General features: G+C 39.4%; 2 protein-coding genes across 7 annotated transcripts in view; one reads left to right on the top strand and one right to left on the bottom strand.

Moving 5' to 3' along the window:
- Window positions 1-6613, bottom strand: part of srpk2 (SRSF protein kinase 2) — an 89673-nt gene extending 83060 nt beyond the window's left edge. For 5 of the 6 annotated variants that reach the window (XM_062992858.1, XM_062992853.1, XM_062992874.1 and 2 more), the window contains exons 1-2: window positions 3177-3211; window positions 2908-2974 (exon numbers count right to left, since the gene is read on the bottom strand). In XM_062992858.1, the coding sequence (XP_062848928.1) occupies window positions 2908-2974; window positions 3177-3192 (83 nt within the window). In that variant the 5' untranslated portion in view covers window positions 3193-3211. Of the gene's footprint in view, window positions 1-2907; window positions 2975-3176; window positions 3212-6595 lie in introns of those variants that run through there. The other variant, XM_062992866.1, reaches the window with a different exon arrangement.
- Window positions 6614-7097: 484 nt separating this feature from the next.
- pus7 (pseudouridine synthase 7) lies at window positions 7098-22854 on the top strand. The gene is made up of 17 exons (XM_062992849.1): window positions 7098-7155; window positions 7627-7719; window positions 9108-9437; window positions 11371-11455; window positions 11619-11726; window positions 12259-12403; window positions 14805-14916; window positions 15759-15836; window positions 16700-16828; window positions 17351-17476; window positions 17579-17640; window positions 17820-17980; window positions 18604-18730; window positions 19460-19561; window positions 19706-19835; window positions 19958-20049; window positions 20436-22854. The coding sequence occupies exons 1-17, from the start codon at window positions 7112-7114 to the stop codon at window positions 20570-20572; spliced, it is 2061 nt and encodes a 686-aa protein (XP_062848919.1). The 5' UTR covers window positions 7098-7111; the 3' UTR covers window positions 20573-22854.
- Window positions 22855-23953: the final 1099 nt, after the last annotated feature.

Raw genomic sequence — 23953 nt, 5'->3', positions numbered from 1 at the left:
GATGGGTTCCTGCTGAGTCTGGTTCCTCTCAAGGTTTCTTCCTGTAATTTTTAAGGGAGTTTTTCCTTGCCGCTGTCGCCCTCGGCTTGCTCAGCAGGGGTAAAGTTGATGTGAGACAATGTTCATAGTAAGAAGCATTATATAAATGAGTCTGACTTAAGTTGACTGATACACGTAACTTGTGTATAATCTACCTCACCATTATTTACTCAGTACCATGTACTAACCAACGCTTGTCTCTAGTCTTGTCTTCCTTTATTTATTTTAAGCATTCTCGCATTATTGTAATGTTGTCTACCTGCAACTGTACTGTACTGTCTTGCACTTTTTGTTCTATGTTGCAGCTTGGACCTGAAGGAACGTTGTTTCGTTTCAATATGTACTTGTATATAGCTGAAATGACAATAAACCTCTCTTGACTTGACTCTTGACAAGTCTCAGCTCGCATCTCAGCAAGTCTGCGAGATATCTCACAATGGATGTCAGCTCATCATCTAAAACTCAATCCCAGCAAGACAGAGATGTTACTCATTCCTGGAGATCAATCTCCAACCCAGGACCTAGTCATCTCTCTTGATGACTTCCAGATCAGACCATCTGATAATGTAAGAAGCCTTGGTGTCGTCCTGGATAACCAGCTGACCTTCTCTCCGTGTGTAGCCAACATGACAAGATCGTGCCGGTTCCTCCTCTACAACAACAAGAAGATTCGTCCATATCTCTCCATGGAAGCTACCCAGATTCTGGTCCAGTCACTTGTAATCTCACGGCTGGGCTACTGCAACTCCCTCCTGGCAGGAGCTCCCATGTCTACTAATAAACCCTTGCAGCTCATTCAAAATGCAGCTGCCCGTCTGGTTTTTAACCAGCCCAAACACTGCCACATCACCCCACTGCTGTGTTCTCTTTACTGGCTTCCTGTAGCTGCACGCATTCAGTTTAAAACACTGATGCTCGCCTACAAAGCCAAAAATGGACCAGCCCCAAGCTACCTTCATGGTCTAATCAAACCCCGCTCTGTACCACGCAACCTCCGAGCCACTAGTCTCGCTTGACTTGATCCTCCACCCAGGACTAAAGGAACACGAGCATCAAGGCTCTTCTCTGTACTTGCACCCAAGTGGTGGAACGAACTTCCTGTCTGTCCGAACATCTCTCGCTGTCTTTAAAAAACGATTAAAAACCCACCTTTTTACTAAACACTTAAGCTGACTTGTACTTACTTACTAACATTTTTTCTTTTCTTAAAAAAAAAAAAAATAAAAAAAAAAAAAAGCAGATTTGTGTTCTTGGACTGTTGTTTACTTAAACTAGAGTAAGGTAATGTTCACTATGGAAGCACTTCTGTAAGTCGCTCTGGATAAGAGCTTCTGCTAAATGCAGAAAATGTAAATGTATGTAAATTTTGAGTGACTTTTTCTGTAAATGCTTAATTGTTTAAACAAGATTTTTTATGGTGAAATGTGTGTAAATGCTGAAATAGTAGTAAAAAAAACTGCAACAGAGAAGAATATGAATTAATGCTGAATAAATTTAAGGCAAAAACAAAAAGCAGTAAAACTGTGGACGTTGGGTTTTATTCTTAAATTTACTGGTCAGTATGTTAGAAATGAGACTTTATCCTGGAGACCATTATTCCATCGTCTGTGTTGTCCCACTAACATGTAAATGTACGATTTTATTGGTAAAAAATGCACGGAAGACTGTTACTTTAGCTAATATTAGGATTAGCACTGAAGCTCGCGTTCCAGCACTTTCCTGCGCGCGAGCGTGGAGGGAACCCGGGAATCACCCGGCTGTCTGATGACGTCACTGCTGAACAGCTTTGCACATCCAAAAGCTTTTTTCCTCAGTTTACATTGCATTTATCTTTAATTGTGTTTTTTTTTCCTATGTTTCTGTCAGAACTCACAACCTAAACCTGTATTTTACCCCTCAATCCTTCACCTGTTTCCCGTCCACACACAGCGCACACAGACATCACGTTTATGTGCGCTCAGCCTCCAAAACTACGTACTACCGTACTAAACAGTATGTGGGAATAGTGCGCCACTACAGAGCGTGTGCGTACTTTTCATTGCGTTAGTATGCACTGTCGTATATAGATAACGTACTACCATGTCGTAGCATAGTGCTTCTCTGATCTTACACATGCATGTCAATTAAGATAACTATTTTGGATGATACATACAGCATAGTATCAAACACAGTGTTTCATACTGAGACTGATAAAACGTTAGGTCACGGTATTCCGTACGGTGCGTCTCATCAATAATAATACAGGACAAGTAATGGGATCTTATACTGCTGTAAAACTGTTTTAGTTCGAACGATTACCAATACAGAATTTTAAGATTTTTTTTTATTATTAAAATGAATGTAGAAAAAGGGCACTGTATGGATTCTGTTATCCTAACAGTGTTCCGTGCAGCCGCAGCTAGTGGATGTTAGGATTTTTATGACGCGTAAAACTTATAAAACAAGCCTTATAATAGACTAAAAGAACTGAGACGATAAGCTCAGATCGCTGCGTTGCCTCATCCAGGTGTATGTGGAAAAAAAAACTGTGCAGAATGGGTAAAGGATGTACGGAACACCGTGACCATTCATTCCAGCTATCTAAATACTGGCGGACACGGAAATGAAACAACTCAGGCCAGTGATGACCGTTGCCATGAGCAACGTCCAACTCGCTGGCAGCGTGAACATCATGCCTATTAACCATACTGACACGCGGATCGGTAAAACACACGCACTGTGCTGCGTGGATCGCATACTTATAAATGACAGTGTAAACACGAGCGGCACTGTAGTGTTTAGAGCGCACACATGACTCCCAACCCGACACAAATACACGAGTAACACATGCATAGGGAAATCCTCCAGCAGACCGCCGCCCCTGCTTACCTTCGATGCTGAACCGTCTTGTCTTTCTTTCCTTTCGGGCGTCTCTTCCGAGCCTGAATAGCCATCACTGGAGGACAGAGAACGGGACAGGTTGAGATTGGAGACAGACCCGGGGAGAAGCGGGTGAGAACAGAGGAAACAAGACTGTAAGCTAGCTGTTCTGAGAAAGCCTCACACACATCATGCTTTGGATACAAAGCTTACAATGACACGCACCAGTGTGAACCGATGCCATTATGATTTTTGGCAGAAATCAGTGGTTTCTCTACCTTTTCTGGAGCTCATGATGTGCTGCTCGGTGGCCCGGATCTCTCACCAGTCTCGCTGGATGAGGCTACGCGCGCTCCCTCTGCCGACAAAAAGAGACGCGCGCTCACGTTCACCACGTGCCCGCGCGTTATGTGACCCGGCTCCTAATGCCACCTGGGATCATTTTCCCCGCACAAACTAGCGCCGAAAAACTGTAATTAGATCAAGTTACAAGATTTTTATATACCAGTTACATAATTAGAAACACATTTAACCTGTTTGTAATTTTTTTTTTTTTTTTGCATTTTTCCCAATTTTCTTCCCAATCTAGTGGTATCCAATTACACGACACGATTGCATTACACTTCCTGTCTACTGATGCTTATCTCCACTTCTGATTGAGGAGAGTGAGACTGACACACACCCCCTCCGACTAGGGTGGCCACATTCATAGTCACAAAAAGGAGGACATTACACCCCAAAAGGAGGACGTCATACCAGGAACAGGGGGACATGATACTGCAACACACAGAATGAAACCATAACCCAGATAACAGAGTTCTTGACCAATTTAAGCAGAAATTCTATAACCAATGACTGTTTTACTTACCAAATGTTGCGTCTACTTTTGATATTTAAGTCTGTTCCTCGCTGCCTCCAAAAGTTTACTAATTGACTCAAGTAGAGGTGTATGCAGAACAGAGCAAGCGGGCGAAATTCAACCACCCAATCACAGACTAGCATTTAGAGGGCAGACCTTCTGCGATTGGCCAGTGGTGGGCAAGCATTTGTTTTGACATGTACCTGAGCCAATGACAGATAATATTGATCAAAAATATAACCAGTTCACTCCAAAAGGAGGATCTTTAAGTGTCCGTCCTAGCCTTGCATGGGCGGAGGACTGGCAGTTGAAAAACCGGACTGTCCGACCTAAAGCCGGACGGCTGGCCACCCTACCTCTGACATGTGGATCAGCTTTGTGTGGAGAGCCACCCTGATGAATGCATTATTCCTCGACTCTCTGCAGGCGCCATCAACCAGCCAGTAGAGGTCCTAATTGCATCAGTTATGAGGTCCCTATCCGGCTCCCACCCTGTATGAACAACAAACTAATCGTTGTTCATGTAGGCGCCCAGCCCAGCCGTATGGCAGAGTTCGAAATGTCAGCTCTGGTGTGCTAGCGTGTTTTAAAGCTGCGCCACCTGAGCGGCACCATCAACCAGCCAGCAGAGGTCGTAATTGCATTAGTTATGAGGCCCCTATACGGCTCCCACCCTGTATGAACAACAAACCAATTGTTGTTCATGTAGGTTCCCAGCCCAGCCGGATGGCAGAGTTCGAAATGTCAGCTCTGGTGTGCTAGCGTGTTTTACCGCTGCGCCACCTGAGCGGCTTGCTTGTAATTTTTTAACCAGCCTAACGTTTAAAAAAATCATGAGCAGGTGGCGCAGGAGTCTGTTACACCAGCGGTTCTCAACCTTTTTACTCTTAGACCCGCCCTGTGTTCAAAATTTTTATGAGACCCCCTTGACATGGGTTATAACATCATTCTTATGCTTTCAGCAAGGATGACAATAATATCATGATCTGCATGAACAACTAAATCAGAATCTTTCGTAGTCGCAGTTTGTTGATCTTTGCACTTTTGTGTCCATTCTCAAAAACCAAACGTATAGGTTTTATGCAGTTTAACACAGATCTAAATAACATGTTAATTGGCTGTTTTTTAATATTCCATCACGTGTGATGATTTTTTACTCTTCTCAATTAAATGCAATGGAATGCCCCTCTAGGCTCACTAAGGCCCCCTAGGAAGCTGCGGCCCCAGGTTAAGAATCAATGTAATACACTAGCCCACCACCACTGAAATCTGGGTACAAATCTCAGCAGGGCTATTAGCCGGCTGGGCATCCACACAGACATAATTGGCTATTTCTTAAGGAAGGGGGGAGGGGGGGGGGTTGTCGGATGGCTGAAGCCCAGTAATGAATTTGTGCCCTGTCCAAAGTATTCCTGCCTCGTGCCAGTTTTTTTCCTGTGGAAACGGACCGTACTCTGACCGTGATAAAGCTGTTAATGAAAATAAATAACAAAAAAATCTTTTAATTTTAAATTAAAGCTTACAAACCCCATTCTTAAAGAAAATTGTGAAATAAAAATTTTTTTGTATACATGATGTAGGCCTAATTGTAGTGTATTGACAATTTTTAAACAAAAACGTGAAAAAAAAGAAATAATAAAGCAAAAAAATAAAGTTGGCTCTAAAAATGTCATTTTTTCTTGAAAGTGCATGAACACTATAAACCCTCAGTCAAGGCACAAGCGACCAAAATTCCGCTGTACCGGATTGCTCCAGTGTTGAACCGTTAAATCGACAGCTTTTATGTAATAGCAAATGTATTGTACTTTTATGTAACTTTTAACGTTTATTTACATTAAATTGAACTGCCTTTGGGCTTTCATTGAAAGTAATACTGTACATACTAAATTTATTTTATTTTCTGACAATATATTAAATGTGTCAAAATGGTTTCACACACCTCAGACGCAGTAGTTTGAGGTTAGATTTAAATGATACAATACTGGGCAAGGCGAATTGACCAGAAATGTAGAGCCACAGCTTCACCTGGTGGACAAATGCTGTCATGGTACTTTTCAGTGCGTGTTTTGAGCTGTCAGTTGGAACCTCCAGTTGGCCAGTGTTCTGTCGGTTTATCCTCCACACCGAGCTGTCCTACTGAGCATGCGCGCACCGGTCCACATCTGTAGAATTTTAATTATGAAACGGATAGTTCCGGTCCTAAAATCTGATTGGCTGAGCCGCGTTCGAAGCCGTTGTAAAATCCCCGATAAACGCACACCTATGACCGCCTCACATCATTCCATATTAATACGCCACTGAATAGAAAAAGTTAAGGTTATTTTCGCCCTCATGTTGCCTAGCAACACTGTTAATCGAACTATATTGCGTCGCGGAAGAATGCTTTATTGTAAGTTTATACACAATAAATACATTTATGAATTAAACATTGTTAAAATGTTTTAAGGGAGTTTTTTGTTACAGATTGGCACAGCAACCCTGACCCAGAGGGAGAGGGTTAGTGGAAATAAATGTATAATTAAATCGTGATGATTTAAAATGTAATGTATATTACTAGGCTCGTTTTATTAGACCCTTGTTAATAAAGCAATAAGCCAATCTGTAACAAAAAACCCTTAAAACACCTTTGATAGCATGGCATCACAGAGTCGTGAGATGATTTAACGCTGACATTCCATCTTCTGCATTTTTCTATGTACACACATTTTAAGAATGCAAAAGTTCTTAAGAAGCCTATCCAATCCAGCGACGTAACAAGGAGCTCATGGGCCCCAGTGCAAAAAAAAAAAGTGGGCCCCTCAACAAATTTCATATATTGGACATATATATAATACTCACTCAGAAGTCCATGTGGTCTGCCTTGTGTTACATAAAATAATCTACAATAGACTTCAAGTCCAAATTCCTGGCTCTATGCACAGTTTTAGTTATTTTAATTTTACTTGTGGTTGAGTTCATGTCGTGGAGTCCCCCCCCCCCACATGGAGATAATTATTCTAATAGACAAATAGACAATTTTTTTATTCTACGTATATGCCACATTTTTTATTCATAAAGTAAAGCTCCAGACCAATTACCCTTGTTTTTAGTGGAATTTAATACGCTTCTACAATCTTTGAAAGTCATCCAAAATAAAAATAAAGCATTAGGTTTATAGATTACTTTGATTTGTTATTTTACGTTGTAATGCTTTGTTTCTTTTTTTTACTTAAAAGACGTTGTTAGCAATGTTGTATTGTGTAAGTTTTATATCAAAATAGTGTTATTTTAAAGTGTAGAAAGAGGCGTGGTTTTAAAACACTTCCGGAGTAAAGCGGAGAGTGTAGCACATGCTGGTGTGTATGTGTGGAGTTGATGTTGGTAGCGGTACTCAGGATTACCGGACTGAGGTGGCTAAAGTGAGCACAATATTGTTAGTACAGCGCCTGTGTTTTACTGGGTTTTACTGTGTTTGTTTTACTGTGTTTGTTTTACTGTGTTTTACTGGTTCTGTTAAACCAGTATGATCGTATCTGTAACTTGTTTTACATAGCAGCATTAAATGATTGTCAGGCCGCCTTGCTCAGCTGCTGTTTGACTCATTACCATTTGTTGTAGTTACCTCATGTTAGCACTGTACATACACTGCAGTGCTGGATAAAAGTAAAGCTTTTTTTTTTCCAGAAAAGCTTCAATGTGGGTAAAATCTGTGTTTTAAAAATCAAATGCAGCGAGACTTTTGGGTTCTGCCAAAACCATGACTAAAGAAAACTGAAGATCCATTTGTCCAGATCCAATCGTCAAAATGCATGCAAGTCATTTAAAACAAAATAAAAATTGGATTTCAGATCACAACGCAACACTTGTACTGGGTTTGTCTCTGCTTTTAGGTGTATTGCTCACAGTTACTGCCCTGCTACACAGCAAATCTTCCAACATTCTTCTACAAATCCAAAGACTTTTCAAAAGCTTTCCTCCATTTGGTAAGTTACTTCAGTAGATTGATTAAACAGCCAAATACTAAGTAAATGTCACTGTGTTCCATACATTCTTTACTTGTGTGTCTTTGTGATGACCTACACTATATTGCAAAAGGTATTTGCTCGTCTGCCTTTACACGCATATGAACTTGAGTGACATCCCATTCTTAATCCATAGGGTTTAATATGATGTCGGCCCACCCTTTGCAGCTATAACAGCTTTAACTCTTCTGGGAAGGCTTTCCACAAGGTTTAGGAGTGTGTTTATGGGAATCCAGTGGCGGCGTGCTTTACACCACTGCATCCGACGCTTTGCATTGCGCTTGGTGATGTAAGGCTTGGATGCAGCTGCTCCGCCATGGAAACCCATTCCATGAAGCTCTCTACGCACTGTTCTTGAGCTAATCTGAAGGCCACATAAAGTTTGGAGGTCTGTAGTGATCGACTCTGCAGAAAGTTGGCGACCTCTGCGCACTATGCGCCTCAGCATCCGCTGACCCCGCTCTGTCATTTTACGTGGCCTACCACTTTGTGGCCGAGTTGCTGTCGTTCCCAATCGCTTCCACTTTGTTATAATAGCACTGACAGTCGACTGTGGAATATTTAGTAGCGAGGAAATTTCACGACTGGACTTGTTGCACAGGTGGCATCCTATCACGGTACCACGCTGGAATTCACTGAGCTCCTGAGAGCGACCCATTCTTTCACTAATGTTTGTAGAAGCAGTCTGCATGCCTAGGTGCTTGGTTTTATACACCTGTGGCCATGGAAGTGATTGTAACACCTGAATTTAATGATTTGGATGGGTGAGTGAATACTTTTGGCAATATAGTGTATCAAGTGGAGTAATAGCCTTATGTTTAGTTTTAAGTATTACAGCCAATATCAATTAGTCTATTATTTTCTTAAAGCTTTTCTTTTACTGGCCCTTCAGTATTTACTCACATTGCAGAACCAAATGTCTGTGAATTCTTATTTGAGTGGGATATATGTTCAAGTGACTAACACTTTATTCAGTGTAGTCTTTTTTTTTTTGTTTACCACATTGATAAACAATAAAACAAATGAGTCAAACAAGTCTAATTTGGGCTGAAGGATTAGTTCAAGTTAAATGGAGTAAAAAGCCTCTTTCTGTATATGATCTTAAATGTTAAATACACTTGGGGATATAAAATTAGACGTCTTTCTGCTTTATCTGAAAAATCAGTACACTTAGACCTAATTTCTAACTGTTCTTAATAACAATATAAGCTCTGAGTATTAAGGTTTATTTTCGGTTGGCTCCCAGCTGCACTTTTGAGCAGAATTATTACTGCCTTTGTTTTCTATTCACAACAGTGTTAGAATTCTGTGACATAAACCTGATCAAGTCTTTGTTTTATCTCAAACAGCAAATTTATAACGATGGAGGACAAGGAAACTCTTGCTATGCTGAGTCAACCTGGGGAGAAGCGGGCATGTCCAGAAGAGGATTCAGAACACACTGCTAAGAGAACCAAACTTCAAGATGAAGGCAATGACAGCCATGGCAACAAAAAGACAGAGGAACAGTGTGAGGAGGAAGAGGAGATTGAAGAGGATGGAGGGGAGCATCTGGGGGATGAAGACAAAGAGGGAGAGAGCTTTGCTGATATGATGAAGCATGGTCTTAGTGAAGTGGATGTAGGCATTCACAAATTTGTCAGTGAACATAAGGGATTTTCTGGAATTCTAAAAGAGAGGTTTGTGTGGTTTTTTTTCCACTGAATTTTCACATTCCTTGTGTGAAAAGCCTCATTCTACATTCCTCATATTTACAGTGTGTACTAATGCACATTATTTGGGGATGGTATGAATGTTTTGTCATATGATTGTACATACATTATACATTTCTGTCTGTAAGCCCTTTTTCTTGGCATGGTATGTCAGTTGCACTTTAGCTTGTCTATTAATAGGACAGGGTCACCATAGGATCACCACTTATGCCTAGTTCACACTACACAATTTTTGCCCTGATTTTCGCTCGGCGACTGGTCGGCGATTGATTTTCCGGGTCGGGAGCAACTCGGCGATCAAAACTCGGCTCTCAGTCGCTATGTGTGAACTATCCAACAACTCGACCCGACCGCTCGGCGACCGGATCGAGTTTTCTAGCACGTCAGATATCTGATCTCAGATGGGCAACTGGGAATGAGTGACATGTCGACCAGCCAATGAGAACACAGGATACGGTGTGAGGGGAAATGCAGAAGAGGATATAGTTTATATCAGGATACACCGGCACACACACGTAGTATTTCTGATTTGATCGTCCTCTACAAAACATCCACGCTGCATTACAAAATTATTAATTAACATCCACTTTACTGCAGAACAAGCCATATACTGTTTGTGTTGCCAAATCCACTCAGATTCATTTATTTTTCCTCTTTGATTTTACGCTGCACATCAGACCACAAACACTTTGATCACTCGCTACTTGTTGACGTGCATTTTTGGACGTGGTGTCATTAAAACCCTCGTCACTTCTCATGTGTGTTTTTGTTTAAAAGAAGAAAAAAAGGAGACCAGAGAAGCTCGCCTGCGATTCCAGTTGGTGATGGATCGTGTAGTGTGAAACCCACTATCGCCGATCAGTCGTGTAGTGTGAAATATACACCGACTGAAGGACTCCCGGGTGCAAGAGATTCAGTCGTGTAGTGTGAACTGTACAGCGACCTGACGACTTGGAAAGTCGTGTAGTGTGAACTTGGCATTAGCAGACATTATGGATAGTTGCTTTGTGTGGTCATTCCATTATCAGTCCAACCATTAACTGTATCATCCATTCATTCATGGTTCAACACTGACATGATTGTTAGATGTTTGTTGTGCTAAATGCTTATTGCCTACAATGTTTCTACACCTTGCTGATACAAACCTTTGTTGTTCTGCATAAAATTAAGTTTCTGTCTACATGACTCTTGTGGAGTTTTATGTAGACTGTGTTAAACAGCTACGTTATACACTTTTTACACATACACATAAATGGATCAGTGTCCCAGTGCACTGTGTCCTGGGTGGGACTTTCTTAAATCGTTTCCATGCAAGAGAAAAGAAACAGAGAAACAAGATTACGGTATTGTTTATACAGGACCTCATGTCAACAAAATCTAACTTTCTAATGAAAATCATATCATTTAAACTTACCACAAGCAGAACAACAACAGAAAAAGGAAAATTGCCAATGTTACTGTGACAGTATGAATACCATGTTATACCATGCATTTTGACAATATTGCTCACCCCTACCTGCCACTACTATTTACCTGTCACTGCTGTGCCCAACCAAAACCCTAGTAAGTAGTGGACCGATGCTAATCCCTCTTAATAGGAAAAGATTTCCACGCAGGTGTGTGTAAACCTCTATGGGTCTGTGGTTATTACAGTGGCTATGTAAAATAAGTATAATTAAAATTGGTTATTGCAAGTAAAAAACATAAAAATCTGGTTAACTTTGTCCTTGTAACTGAAAAGTGACAAAGGTTAAATAAAGATTGGAAACCCCTACAACTAAATGGATGATAAATATTAAAGAAGTATAACATGGTCACATATTTGTAACTTTACATTGCATATGGAGATGAAATAATTATCAGTGTTTAAATAAAACAAATTTTTTTTCTGTATAATCAGGTACTCTGATTTTGTGGTTCATGAAATAAACAAAGAGGGAAAGATTGTGCAGCTTGATGACCTCAGTGTACCTGTGGAAACAGAGGTAAGATATCTGCATCTGCAGAATCAAAACTAACCTAGCCATGATCTTCCTCTCAGAGATCTAGTGCAGGTTACACAATATTCTGGTTTAGTTCAACTCATTAAATGTGCCTGTATCTGTCTGCATTCTGTATTATCACTCTCTCCTTTTTTTTCTGTGGTAGGAAGTATCTGAAGAGCCAGTTGAGTGCCAGGCTCTGACAGAAGAGCAGAAACAACAGCTCAGTGATCTGCAACTCTTTAAAAACAAGGAGGGAAACGTGGCTATTGAGGTGAGTTATAAGTGCACAGTCAGTTTGAGAAATGGTTCTCAAATAGTTCGAAAATTCTTATTTGATTAGCTGCAATGTTTAGCTGTTACCTGTTTGTAATGTGGACAAAGTTTAGATTAAATAGAATTTACACATGCATATATAAGTGTATCTGCTTATTTACAGACTGGTGAAAAACTTATGTTCACCTAAAACATCATTTTGTGTGTGTGTGAGTGACTTGCTAACAGAGGGGCTGGTTTGAGGTTATCAGTAACATCTAATCTCCCAGCATGTAGAATTTTATCAAAATAGTGTGAAAAACATCCAGTAGTTGGTAGTTCTGCAGTCAGATATAGTCTGTCAATGAGAGATATGTCAGAGGACAAAGGCCAGGACAAAACACAATCAAGTTTGAAGCAGAATAACTACTTTGGATTTTATTTCTGTCAGTTTGGAAGAAAAATCTAAGGCTACAGACTCACAGGAACTAGACAGTCCATCTGATCCTCCCACCACTAACTGGTAATCTGTAATGTGTTTGTCCACACAGGTGGAGGAAGATTCCAAGGAGAAACGTACTGCGCTCCATAAAGCAGTGAAGACTCTGTACCCTGGACTGGAGACCAAAACTGAGGAAAGAGAGGGCAAAAAGTTCATAGTGGCATACCATGCAGCAGGGAAGAAAGCATTAGCAGGTAGTGAGCAAAGCCTGATGATCTATTCATACAAACCATCACTTTTTCTCTCTTCTTCTTTGTCAGTCTTTGTCAGAATTAATAGCAGGACAAATAACTGCATTTCTATAGAAAGTCATTTACATGCTGTGCATTTCATTCTTCTGGTCATTTCTCAGTCTCTTCATGTATTGCATGTTTCATTTAGTAGCTAGAATGAATACTAATTTGGCATGTACAGATGCATGAACACACATGATTGATACATCTGTGCATATTTCTGAAATATGGTATGTCTCATGGCATGATTACACAATCAAACTCCGTGGATGTCAAATAGCATGGTTGCACAACCACTATGGGTGTATTACCAGTAATTGAACTTATTAATAAAATAATCAAAAGAAAGGACAGAAAGCACTCTGGATAGACTAATCTATACAAATGATTAACTTGATCTAATATTGTAAAAAAATCTCTTAAGTGTATTGAATTCATGTACTACAAAAGTTTATACCACTTTGTTCGGCAAATGTTCAGATGACATGAGATGTAAAATCGACAAACCGCAGTGGTAAAGTAGCAAATCTATTTTAATAGTTGTTAAGATAAATGTTCTGTGAGGACACTTTCCAAGTTGACTTGACCAGAGCTCATGGCAAAAGTCTTAAAAAGCAGACTTAACTGAGCTTGACATTTGTATCAAGATCAATTACAAATTGCCAGATGAGCTAAATTGTTTTTTAAATACTGTTAAAAAGTAGCAACTGCTGGTTGCAGAAGCCACTCGCTGTGACTGATGGTGATATCACTTAGAAGATTCTTCTTTAAAGGAGCAGGACTGGTCTGATAAGCCTTGATACACAAACTTGATACACTTGCACACTGTAGAAACTAAATGTCTTTTTATCTGATATCAGCTGCTTCTGAAGATCTTTCTCATATTTGTTGAGGAAGCTTTATTTGCATCAGCCTGTTCTCTGTTTGTGATATAAAGGACAACATTTTTTATTAGACATTTGGAATTTGTATGGTTAAATGGGCACTTACATTAGGCTGGCTAATGGACCACAAAGCATTGTTCTTTAAAGCAAGCACCATAGCTTACACAACAGCTTTACTGGCAGATGAGTCTGCAAGGCTAACACATGCTTCCCCTGATGAGTGAAGTTGCCGGCCCATATTTACACCAGCCAGTGTCTCGAAGGGAAGTCTCAGCATGTATTGCCACGCTTCTCTTTCTGTAGTCCACTGCTGCTTATGTCGCGGTTGCAGTGACAAGAAGGTGATTTTCACATTCTTGGCAGTGTTGGGCTAAATAGCCTGCTGCTTTACCAAGCACCATTAAACTTTTTTATGAGCAAAATAATACAGTTATTTCACTGTAATCGCTCAAATCACTAAGAATCACTAAATCAGAAACATTTATAAATGTTTTTGGCCCAATTGTGGCCCAAATCACTGGATCGGATATCAAAAGGAAAAAAACATGTAATCCGATCCGATACTCTTGCTTAATGTAAATAAGGCTATTGTTTGTGTGTAAAACAAATAACACACAAAGATACGTTCCGACAGAGCGCCCTTTATTGCCCCTCACACTTGATGACATCATTAACATGTGCCACTGATCTACAACTCATCCGCAACAGCCATTCAGAAATTAAAACACTGATCTACTTAAACTTTTAGCATTTAAAAAAAATCATCTACTACTGTCACATCTAAAAACACTGTTTAAACACAATTAAAACTGCTTTATAAATTGCTTTATAAATGATAAATCTTGTCCTGGCTTGGAGATATCTTACATCCTTAACGATTAATCCATTAGTGAGTCCAAAGCCACATTTTATGTGCTACATCTTGTGTATCTATACCATTGGTACTGCACCAATTTGACATACTATTTAATATAATGTAGTGCAGTTTGGAATACAGTCAAACCTTTAAAACTTAAGTACAGCTCTAGTAAAACTTTGTTTTCATATACCTTTAAACCAAGTTCCCCGTCATGATTCCCTCGACTTTAACCCCTCACTCTAGAAGCCTAAAAATAACAGCTCAAAACTAGCCAGGTTAACATTCAGTTTGGGCCTCCTGCAATACTAAAATCTCCTACCACATTGTCTCCTGCATGCAACTCATGCCCCATCTCGAGGTTCTCCACCTGATCCATGATCAATCTTAGTAACACTTTTTTGTCCTTCTGTTGCTCCTCTTTCTTGGACAGAAGTTCGAACAGCAGCAGGTAAGAACCTTACCTCCACTCAACTCCATGAGAGGGGTTGGGGGAATCAAGGAATCAATTTAATTTGCTGAATTTTGATTCAAGAAGAATTGAGATCTGACTGTCTGAGGTATTACTATGTTTGTTTTTTATTGTACCAGTATCACATTTTCTTCTGTCTTTTTTTGAAAGCCCCAAGAAAACATTCTTGGCCCAAGAACCGTGGTAGCTTCTGCCATTTTGTCCTCTACAAGGAGAATAAAGATACCATGGATGCCATAAATGTTCTTTCAAAATTTCTCAGGTCTGTTTTCATTCCTGTATTTATACAATATCTCATTATATATACAAGATTAATTACTAATATAATAAATATATGATTTGTTCTGTAATCAGTATTTATGTATATACAGTATTTAGTACTGATTAAAAGATGAGGTGCATCTGCAGAAATAGAGTTTTGCTCTGAGTCATAAATTCTGTAAGCATTTCATCACTTTTTCATTACATTACATCTTTATTTTAGATTCTTATTACAGATTCTTATCATTTTAAGATAATTTCACAACTGCTCTGTGGAAATGTGTGCAGTTTTTTATGTCTTAGTGAAATATGAAACCTCTGCTATGTAACAAAGTATGAAAGTAAAGACTTAATGGCTTGGGCTGCCCAGCCTCCTCCAAGAAGGTCTTATCCAACCTTCCTTAGCAGTCCTAGTGTGGTTTTTATAAGAATTTGCAACCCTACACTCACACCAGCAGTAATACTTAACCTACTGATATCTTTATATGATTGGATGTGGATGCTTGAGTATGGATTAAAACTGGGTTATTGTATGCAAATCAATCACAACAACTATTTAGTAAGCAAAATTGATTGTACATTATAACGAGGGGTTGCACAGCACCAGGGGTTCTAACCTCATCTTTGGTTAGTCTAAGAAACTCCATTTGTGCTCACCTCTAAATTTCCTGTGGGTATCACAGTGCATGTAGGTTTCTGTATTTAGATTTTTTATAAATCTATTTTAGATTGAAATGTATATAGCTTTGAGCAGGTGTACGAGTGTACCTGATAAAGTGCTGAAAGTAATCTGGAAAATATGAATATGGTGTCTTTCCTTACCATGTTTTTTTATGTCTATAGGGTCCGACCCAACGTCTTTTCCTACATGGGCACTAAAGACAAGAGAGCCATCACAGTTCAGGAGATTGCTGTGCTAAGGTAAGTGTGATTACTTTGTCCAAATAGTACTTGTATTATGGGTAAAGCAATATCATTACTGCACATTTAGGACTCGATAGGAGGAATCAATAGGTTGAAAGATTAAAGTTTGATTTTAAATTACTCATACACAGATGTTAATGTTTACCCTGGTGGGCAGGATAAAGTAATAATTAAAGAAGAGTAAAGCACATACAGGAATTTATTACATTTGGTATTTTTTTTTAGATGGTTTTCTGTTTGTGGCAGATTTGTGGCTTAATAAAAGCGAAATGCTTTAATTTAAATCATCTGTTGTTAACCAGCGACTTAGCACCTATTTGCTACTGAGGCTGTGTGATCTTTCACATCCTACATTTTTGTTTAGTCACGGTCTATGATTTAACAGCATCCTTTGTTGCATAAGAATATATACAAAGTGAGACTGCACTGTATGTTAGACTTGAAAACTTACTACAACAATAAAAAGTACAAATATTTTAATAATACATTTAAAAAAAAATAGTATCCAAGGATAGTCATTGTAAAGTTTTTCTTTATAAGGTTCTGTAATTTTAAATGATCAAATATTGTGATACTGTAAAACTGTGGTCTTGTCACACTGTTACATCACTGCCATATTAATGCATACATTACATTACAAACTTAAAGAAGTTAAATAGGTCAATCTACTAAGGACCTGGGGTTCCCTTTATGCCGTTTGACAGCTAACTGCATTTATTTTGGGCTTAATATAGGCTTAATACTTTGCTTCACCTGAATTGTGTAAGACAGGTTTCATATAAATGAGGTTTAATTAGGGTCCGGTGTATGTGTTTGTAAAACTGTCATTTTAAAAAGTATTTACTGTATTTTTTTTTCAGAATCAGCGCAGTAAGATTAGCTCACCTCAATAAGTGCCTGATGAACTTCAAACTGGGGAATTTCAGCTATAAAAAGCACCCTTTAAAACTGGGGGAGCTGCAGGGGAACCATTTCACTGTGGTACTCAGGTAAGTGCACTCTTTATCAAGGATGTTCTTCATTGTAATGTACTAAAGACAGTATTTGGCTCCTGGGCTTGTATTAGTATTATTATTATTTTTTAACTACAGCCTTAAAATCATGGTAACAAACTCTGACCTTAGCTTCCAAGCAAGCTGGGATATGGGGGAAAATAATCTTATTGCAATGTATATGTATATATAAACAGGAATTTTATCTGTTCAGATTATTTATTTTTACATATAAGCAAAATGTACTTTGACTTTATTTAGGCCAAAATAGATTGTTTCTCCCCACCACTGGAGATCTGATGTGTTGGAAGTAGTGTCATCTTGGTATTTGTTTGAAATGACAGTCAGATCGTTTTATAACTAGCAATGTGTGTTTTCTGTTATTTAAGTTTAAGCATGTAGAAGTTAAATATGTAGTAAATACATGTACAACTGAATGTGCAGTATGGTAATATTGATCATAATGTGTGAGTTTGTATATGTATACCAGCTTCTCTGTCATGTTTGCTGTATCTTCAGGAACATCTCTGGCTCAGATGAGCAAGTAGAACAGGCCATGACATCACTCAGGGACACAGGCTTTATCAACTACTATGGCATGCAGCGTTTTGGGACCACAGCTGTCCCAACACACCAGGTTGGCAGGTAAATATTTGAACGGATAAGAACACCCCTACAAATGCTTACTCACAATTCCTGTCATTGTCTATATATCTGAAAACAATTTACATTGCTTTTTAATTAAAGGGCCATTCTGCAGAACAACTGGACTGAGGTAATGGACCTCATCCTGAAACCAAGGCCTGGGGGTAGGTGCTTAAGATGTGCTTTATAGATATTTTACTGTTTATGTAAAGATGTGTGTTTTCAGGGAATAAAATCCAATACTTAACTTTATCTCTTTCTGTTTCTCTTTCTTTCTGTCTCTATTTTACGGAAATCTCTTCTACTCTCTCATCATCAACCCTCTCTCAATGACCCACACTAGCTGAGAAGGGCTATCTGGTGAAGTGTAGAGAAGAGTGGGCACAGACTCGGGATCCTGAGGCAGCACTGAGGAAGCTACCAGTGAAGCGTTGTGTAGAAGGACAGCTCCTTAGAGGCCTTTCAAAGTTCGGCAAAAACAACATTATTACAGCTTTTGGGCTGGTAAGCATAATAAATGGTGAATTATCCATTAAGATATTCTAGGAACTGAAGTTTGTGTTGCAGATTATTCATTCATTTACTGTCTGCTTTCATTCATTCATTGTCTGTTTATCCACCGCTTTATCGTGTTTGGGGGTCATGGTGGGTCTGATTCATTGGGCTAAAGGTAGGAAACTCCCTGGACAGGTCGCCAGTCTATCACAGGGCAAACACAAACACACACACACACACACATTCATGCACACACACTCACACTTAGGACAATTTTTAGTAGCTCCAGTTGGCCTGACTGCATGTCTTTGGACTTATGGGACGTAACCAGAGCACCTGGAGAAACCCAGATGGACACAGGAAGAACATGCAAACTCCAAACAGAAGAACCCAGGCTCTTCTTGGAGTGAGGCTACAGCACTGCTCACTTTGCCACTGTGCCATGCTGGTGCAAACTAGCTCCTGTTTAGTAAAAAAAATAGTATTTCAATTTATACATGATCCAGAATAAATAATGGGTCCTAATATAATTTGCTAGGGCTAACCAGAGCCTGTTACTGATGGCATACCAATCCATACATACAAAATGCTTATTATTGCTTCCTAAATGCAGTTTCTTCTGTCTATTTCAGATTCCTCGCAACAACAGGCTCATGTACATCCACAGCTACCAGAGCTTTGTGTGGAACACCATGGTCAGTAGGAGAGTTGAAGCCTATGGCCTTAAAGCTGTAGAAGGGGACTTGGTACTCAAAGGAGGTATGGTTCTTTTAATCTGATTTAATATAGAAGTGAGCAATAGTACATCACAATATGGCTCTCTGTTCTCTGCTTCTTTAGCTGTAACTATAGCTGATTAAAATTGTAATGGTAATATTCATTTTAATTAATTATCTATATTTTCTCAGTATAACAAATGTAGGGGGCAAAGAATTGTATTTTTGTAATAACGGGTTAATTCTACTTTTTTTTCTTGGGTGCTCGGGTGCAGCGGTAAAATACACTAGCCCACAGGTGTAGAGATCCAGGGTTCGAATCTCAGAGGTTTTGTCAGCTGGTTGGGCTTATACACAGACATGATTGGCTATGTCCGAGGGGCCCATTTAAAATGAGCCATCCAAGAAATTCTAAAATACATGGGTTGGTGCCTGCCTTTTGTGTCTATACAGGAGAACCATATATCTACGTGGTGTAAAGTATAGGCGCGCCCTTGGTCAGAAGCCGTGAAAGAAAATTAATAATAATAATTTTCCCAATCGGATTATAAACTGGTAAGTGAAATTGGCAGCGTATTAATTGCCAATTACGTTGTCATAGATGAATAATTAGTATTAATAAAACGGGTATATTTTTATTTGTTTTATTACAATGAGTCTGTGGCCTGTGTTTGCATAATTATTACTCAATCTGGCCCCCAACAAGAAAACTTGCAACAGTGCTTCGTGCAGTGATGATGTGGTGATAATGTAGTATTTTTTTGTCTCTCAGGCAGTGCTCACATACTGTCTGCTGAAGAAGCCGAGAAGCAGCCCATTCATGATGTTGTGATGCCGCTACCTGGATTTGATGTAATTTACCCTACACATGAGGGTTAGTCAGAACTTGCCTATATCCTTTTATTTGCCACTTTTTTTATAGAAGCCATATTTTCCGGATCCTACTATAGTTATTTCAAATGTATGAGTTCAGATTTCTAACTTACTTAAACACTGTTCTGTATGCTGTGTGTGGCAGTGGGAAAGGGGTACAAAGACATGCTGGCAGCCGATAACCTGGACATTGATAACATGAGACACAAAGTGCGAGATTATTCGCTCGCTGGAGCATATCGCCGCATCCTCATCCGGCCCAGTGATGTCAGCTGGTTAGTGGGATGGTTAAAATGCTTTACCAGGCTGTGTTTTTGTAGCTTTTATAGTTGTTTTTCTTATTTTACTTTACTTGTTGTTAACTTGCTGTCTGTCTTTCTCCTGTCATATTTAATAGGGAGGTGATCAACTATAATGACAACACAGTACCTCTGATCCACACAGATGTCCAGAAACTGGAAAACAAACCAGCACCAGTGTATCTTACAGGTTAGTAATTATATCATTAAATGTATGGTACAAAATACCCAACGTACAAGCAACATCAGTACTTGTGTGTCAAATGTGTCAAAATTCACCACTGGCTTTGTCTTTGTGGCATATGTGCACTAGCAGCTCTTAATAACTGCTCTTAATAACTGTTAGCTCAGCTTTTTAAATTGAACTGAGCACAGTTATTTACTGGTTGGCCGCTACTCTAACTGGATAAGCAGTTAAGAAAGTGAGTGAGTATTTACTGGTCAGATAATGCATAGTTTTAGTTCAGGTGAATTATAAATACAGAAAAGTCAGCAATAGGGTCATTGTTTTTGTATTGCTTAGTATGTATTGCATTATACTCATGTTTTCCTCTCTAACCCTTTGCCCTGGTCTAGAGGGTAAATACAGGGCTCTGAAGATGGATTTCTCCCTCCCATCCTCTACGTATGCTACCATGGCCATCAGAGAAGTTCTGAAAATGGACACTAGCATCAAGAGCCAGACACGGCTTAATACTGTGTGGCTGAACTGAGCACCTCGGTCTGTCTGCAGTTTTATTGCTGGAGCAACTGATCCAAAATTTCAACCAGAAAAATAGCACAGAGGAGCTACTGAATTGTTGTTCAATCCTTTTTTATTTTTGGTTTTTTGTTTCTAGACGACATTGTTTTTAAAGTTTACTTTCAGACTCTCTGTTCTTTATGCATTTTCTCTCCTTTTTTTTCCCTTTTCAGCACGTCCAATTGCCCGATTGCATCATGCCTCCTCTCCACCAATGCTGATCCCTGCTCTGATTGAGGAGAACAAAGCCAACCCACACCCCCTCCGACACGTGGGCAGCATGCCATATGCATCTTATCACCTACACTTTGACGAGTGCAGTGCAGCTCAGCGTTGTGTACGGAGAGACACACCCTAAGAGCACTCTTTTCTCATCTCTGTGCAGGTGCCACCAGTCAGCCAACAGAGGTCACAATTGCACCAGTCATGAGAGAGAGAGAGAGAGAGAGACCCCATTCGGCTTAGTCCCGCCCATCTGAACAACAGGCCAATCATTGTTCATGTGGCTGCTCATCCTCAGCCGACAGGCAGAGCTGAGATTCGATACAATGTATTCGAGATCCCAGCTCTGGTTCCAGTGTGTGTTTTTACTGCTGCGCCACCTGAGCGGCCTGTTACACTGGTATTTAATCCACATTGGTAAAACAGAAGCTGGGGCCTCATCTATAAACACACTGTATTATTCCCAAATGTGGACAGAGATTTTTTTTTTTTTAAATGATATATAAAACATTTGTACATAAATACTCTTAATTAATCTCAAACATCCTTGTTAAAATGGTGCAAAAGGATGGCTTGTGTTTGCTTATTAACAGACAGATGGATTCTTTTATTATGCAAAATGTGTCTTTTACTTTGGCATATCAAATAAACTGTATAGACAGAATTTATACAAAATCTTAAATGCATCCTTTACATAAAACAGCACTCTACTGACCCATTTTTGTAAGCTTAAAGAAAACATTTTTTCAGTAGCTTAGTTTTAGGTTTTAATAATCAAGAATTTTGTAGTAGCATCCAATGCATATCATTTGATCATTTGTTTTTAATAAATTGGCCCCTGTAACTGAGCACACAGAACTGATCTCTTGGTCCTTGATTGATGTATGTAGAGCAAATGTGTCGGGTTGGTTTTCAGGTGTACAGATTGGACAAATCAAATACTATCTTTTTATTTTGTGCAATTAAATGACTTTTTGCGGAAGATGCCAAGTGAATAAGTATAATAAAATCCTTTATACCTGCAGCGTTCAGTTTCAAAGTTTTAGTAACCTCTGGTTTATAAGTAAAGTGCCTTTTAAATTTGGTTATCCTGATAAAATATCCCATATTTTCATTGTAACAATCTAATTGAAGATGTCAAAGATATGATGCAGGCTCAGTAACCCTAGGTCAAAAACAAGCTGTGTCTTGTGTCGGAAACATATTTTGTAAGAGACATGTAATAGCAGTCTTGTCATAAAATATCAATTTAAAAATATAAATAACTGAAAATGAATAAATCACAAATTTGACTGGAAAATGCACATACAGGAATTTACATTTTTTTATTTAGACAGACAAAGAAAAAAGCTGGAACAGGCTTTTTTTGAAACCTGTTGGAAAGACTGCATCTCTGCAGCACTCCAAAAAATCCAGCTAATTTTATAGTTGTGGCCACTGTAAAAAACACAGCAGCCAGTTTTGAATTTGATAAACAGCATGTAAAGGACTGTCATATTTGTTTATTTTTTACCTCATAATGTCAAGGATTTAACCTTAACCTTGACAGTACTAAATTCTACCTAACACACCTGTAACTTGTTTTATAGTTTTTTTATAACACTTCATTTTGAGTGACATAATTGTACACATGCTGGATTGCTGACAATCTGTTCACTGATATTCTTCCTACCTACAGTACTATTCTATCCACAATTAAACAATCATGTGTACATCATCTCTTAGTGCAGATAGTATTAGGGTGGCTGGCTGGGTAGCACTGTCGCCTCACAGCAAGAAGGTGCTAGGTCCTTTCTGTGCGAAGTTTGCATGTTCTTCCCGTGTCTGCGTAGGTTTCTGCTGGGAAATCCAGTTCCCTCCCACAGTCCAAAAACATGCAAGTGAGGCGAATTAGAGATATAGAATTGTCCATGACTGTGTTTGACATTAAATTTGAACTGATGAATCTTGTGTAACCATTAACTACCTGTCCTGTCATGAATGTAACCAAAGCGTGTAAAACATGATGTTAAAATCCTAATAAACACTGATCAGCCATAACATTTAAACCACCTCCTTTTTTCTACACTCACTGTCCATTTTATCAGCTCCACTTACCATATAGAAGCACTTTGTAGTTCTACAATTACTGACTGTAGTCCATCTGTTTCTCTGCATACGTTTTAGCCCCCTTTCATGCTGTTCTTCAATGGTCAGGAGCCCCACAGGACCACCACTGATCAGGTATCATTTAGGTGGTTGATCATTCTCAGCACTGCAGTGACACTGACATGGTGGTGGTGTGTTAGTGTGTTGTGCTGGTATGAGTGGATCAGACACAGCAGCACTATCACTATCACTGCTGGACTGAGAATAGTCCACCAACCAAAAATATCCAGCCAACAGCGCCCTGTGACCACTGATGAAGGTCTAGAAGATGACCAACTCAAACAGCAGCAATAGATGAGCGATCGTCTCTGACTTTACATCTACAAGGTGGACCAACTAGGTAGGAGTGTCTAATAGCAGTAGTATAGCAGGTAGGAGTGTCCACTCATACCAGCACAACACACACTAACACACCACCATCATGTTAGTGTCACTGCAGTGCTGAAAATGATCCACCACCTAAATAATATCTGCTCTGTAATGGTCCTGACCATTGAAGAACAGGGTGAAAGCAGGCTAAAACAGTATGCAGAGAAACTATGGACTACAGTCAGTAATTGTAGAACTACAAAGTGCTCCTATATGGTAAGTGGAGCTGATAAAATGTACAGTGAGTGTAGAAACAAGGAGGTGGTTTTAATGTTATGGCTGATCGGTGTATAAATAAATAGTACCGTTAGTATGATGCCCCCTTGTGAATGCCCAACGAATACCCACACATTCGATGCCAGGACCGATTCCACCATGGACCTTTTTTCTGCAGCATTCCACACTGCCATGTAATTTATGTTCAGCTGGATTTTTGAAAATGGATAGTGGCCCTTTAACATCCAGCACTGGTACTGTAATTACCTCGGTACTGTTTTTACTGGTACCGCTGTGCCAATGCTCACTGCGCCCCCACTGTCTGTCAGCGCCCACTGTCCTCATTAGAACCCCCACCCCTCTGTTTCTCTCACACACACGCAGAAGAAACGGAGAG

This window comes from Trichomycterus rosablanca, chromosome 1, assembly GCF_030014385.1.
Source record: "Trichomycterus rosablanca isolate fTriRos1 chromosome 1, fTriRos1.hap1, whole genome shotgun sequence".
NCBI lineage: Eukaryota > Metazoa > Chordata > Actinopteri > Siluriformes > Trichomycteridae > Trichomycterus > Trichomycterus rosablanca.
The sequence above is the reverse complement of the archived record's forward strand: the minus strand, read 5'-3'. Positions and strand labels throughout refer to the sequence as shown.

Bases quoted from the DNA above. Each gene is read 5' to 3' on its own strand.
- pus7 (XM_062992849.1), top strand. From the start codon at position 7,112: ATGTTGGTAGCGGTACTCAGGATTACCGGACTGAGGTGGCTAAA. The intron at 9,438-11,370 runs GTTTGTGTGGTT...CTGTATAATCAG, and splicing joins TCTGGAATTCTAAAAGAGAG to GTACTCTGATTTTGTGGTTC. The intron at 17,477-17,578 runs GTAAATATTTGA...TTTTAATTAAAG, and splicing joins CCAACACACCAGGTTGGCAG to GGCCATTCTGCAGAACAACT.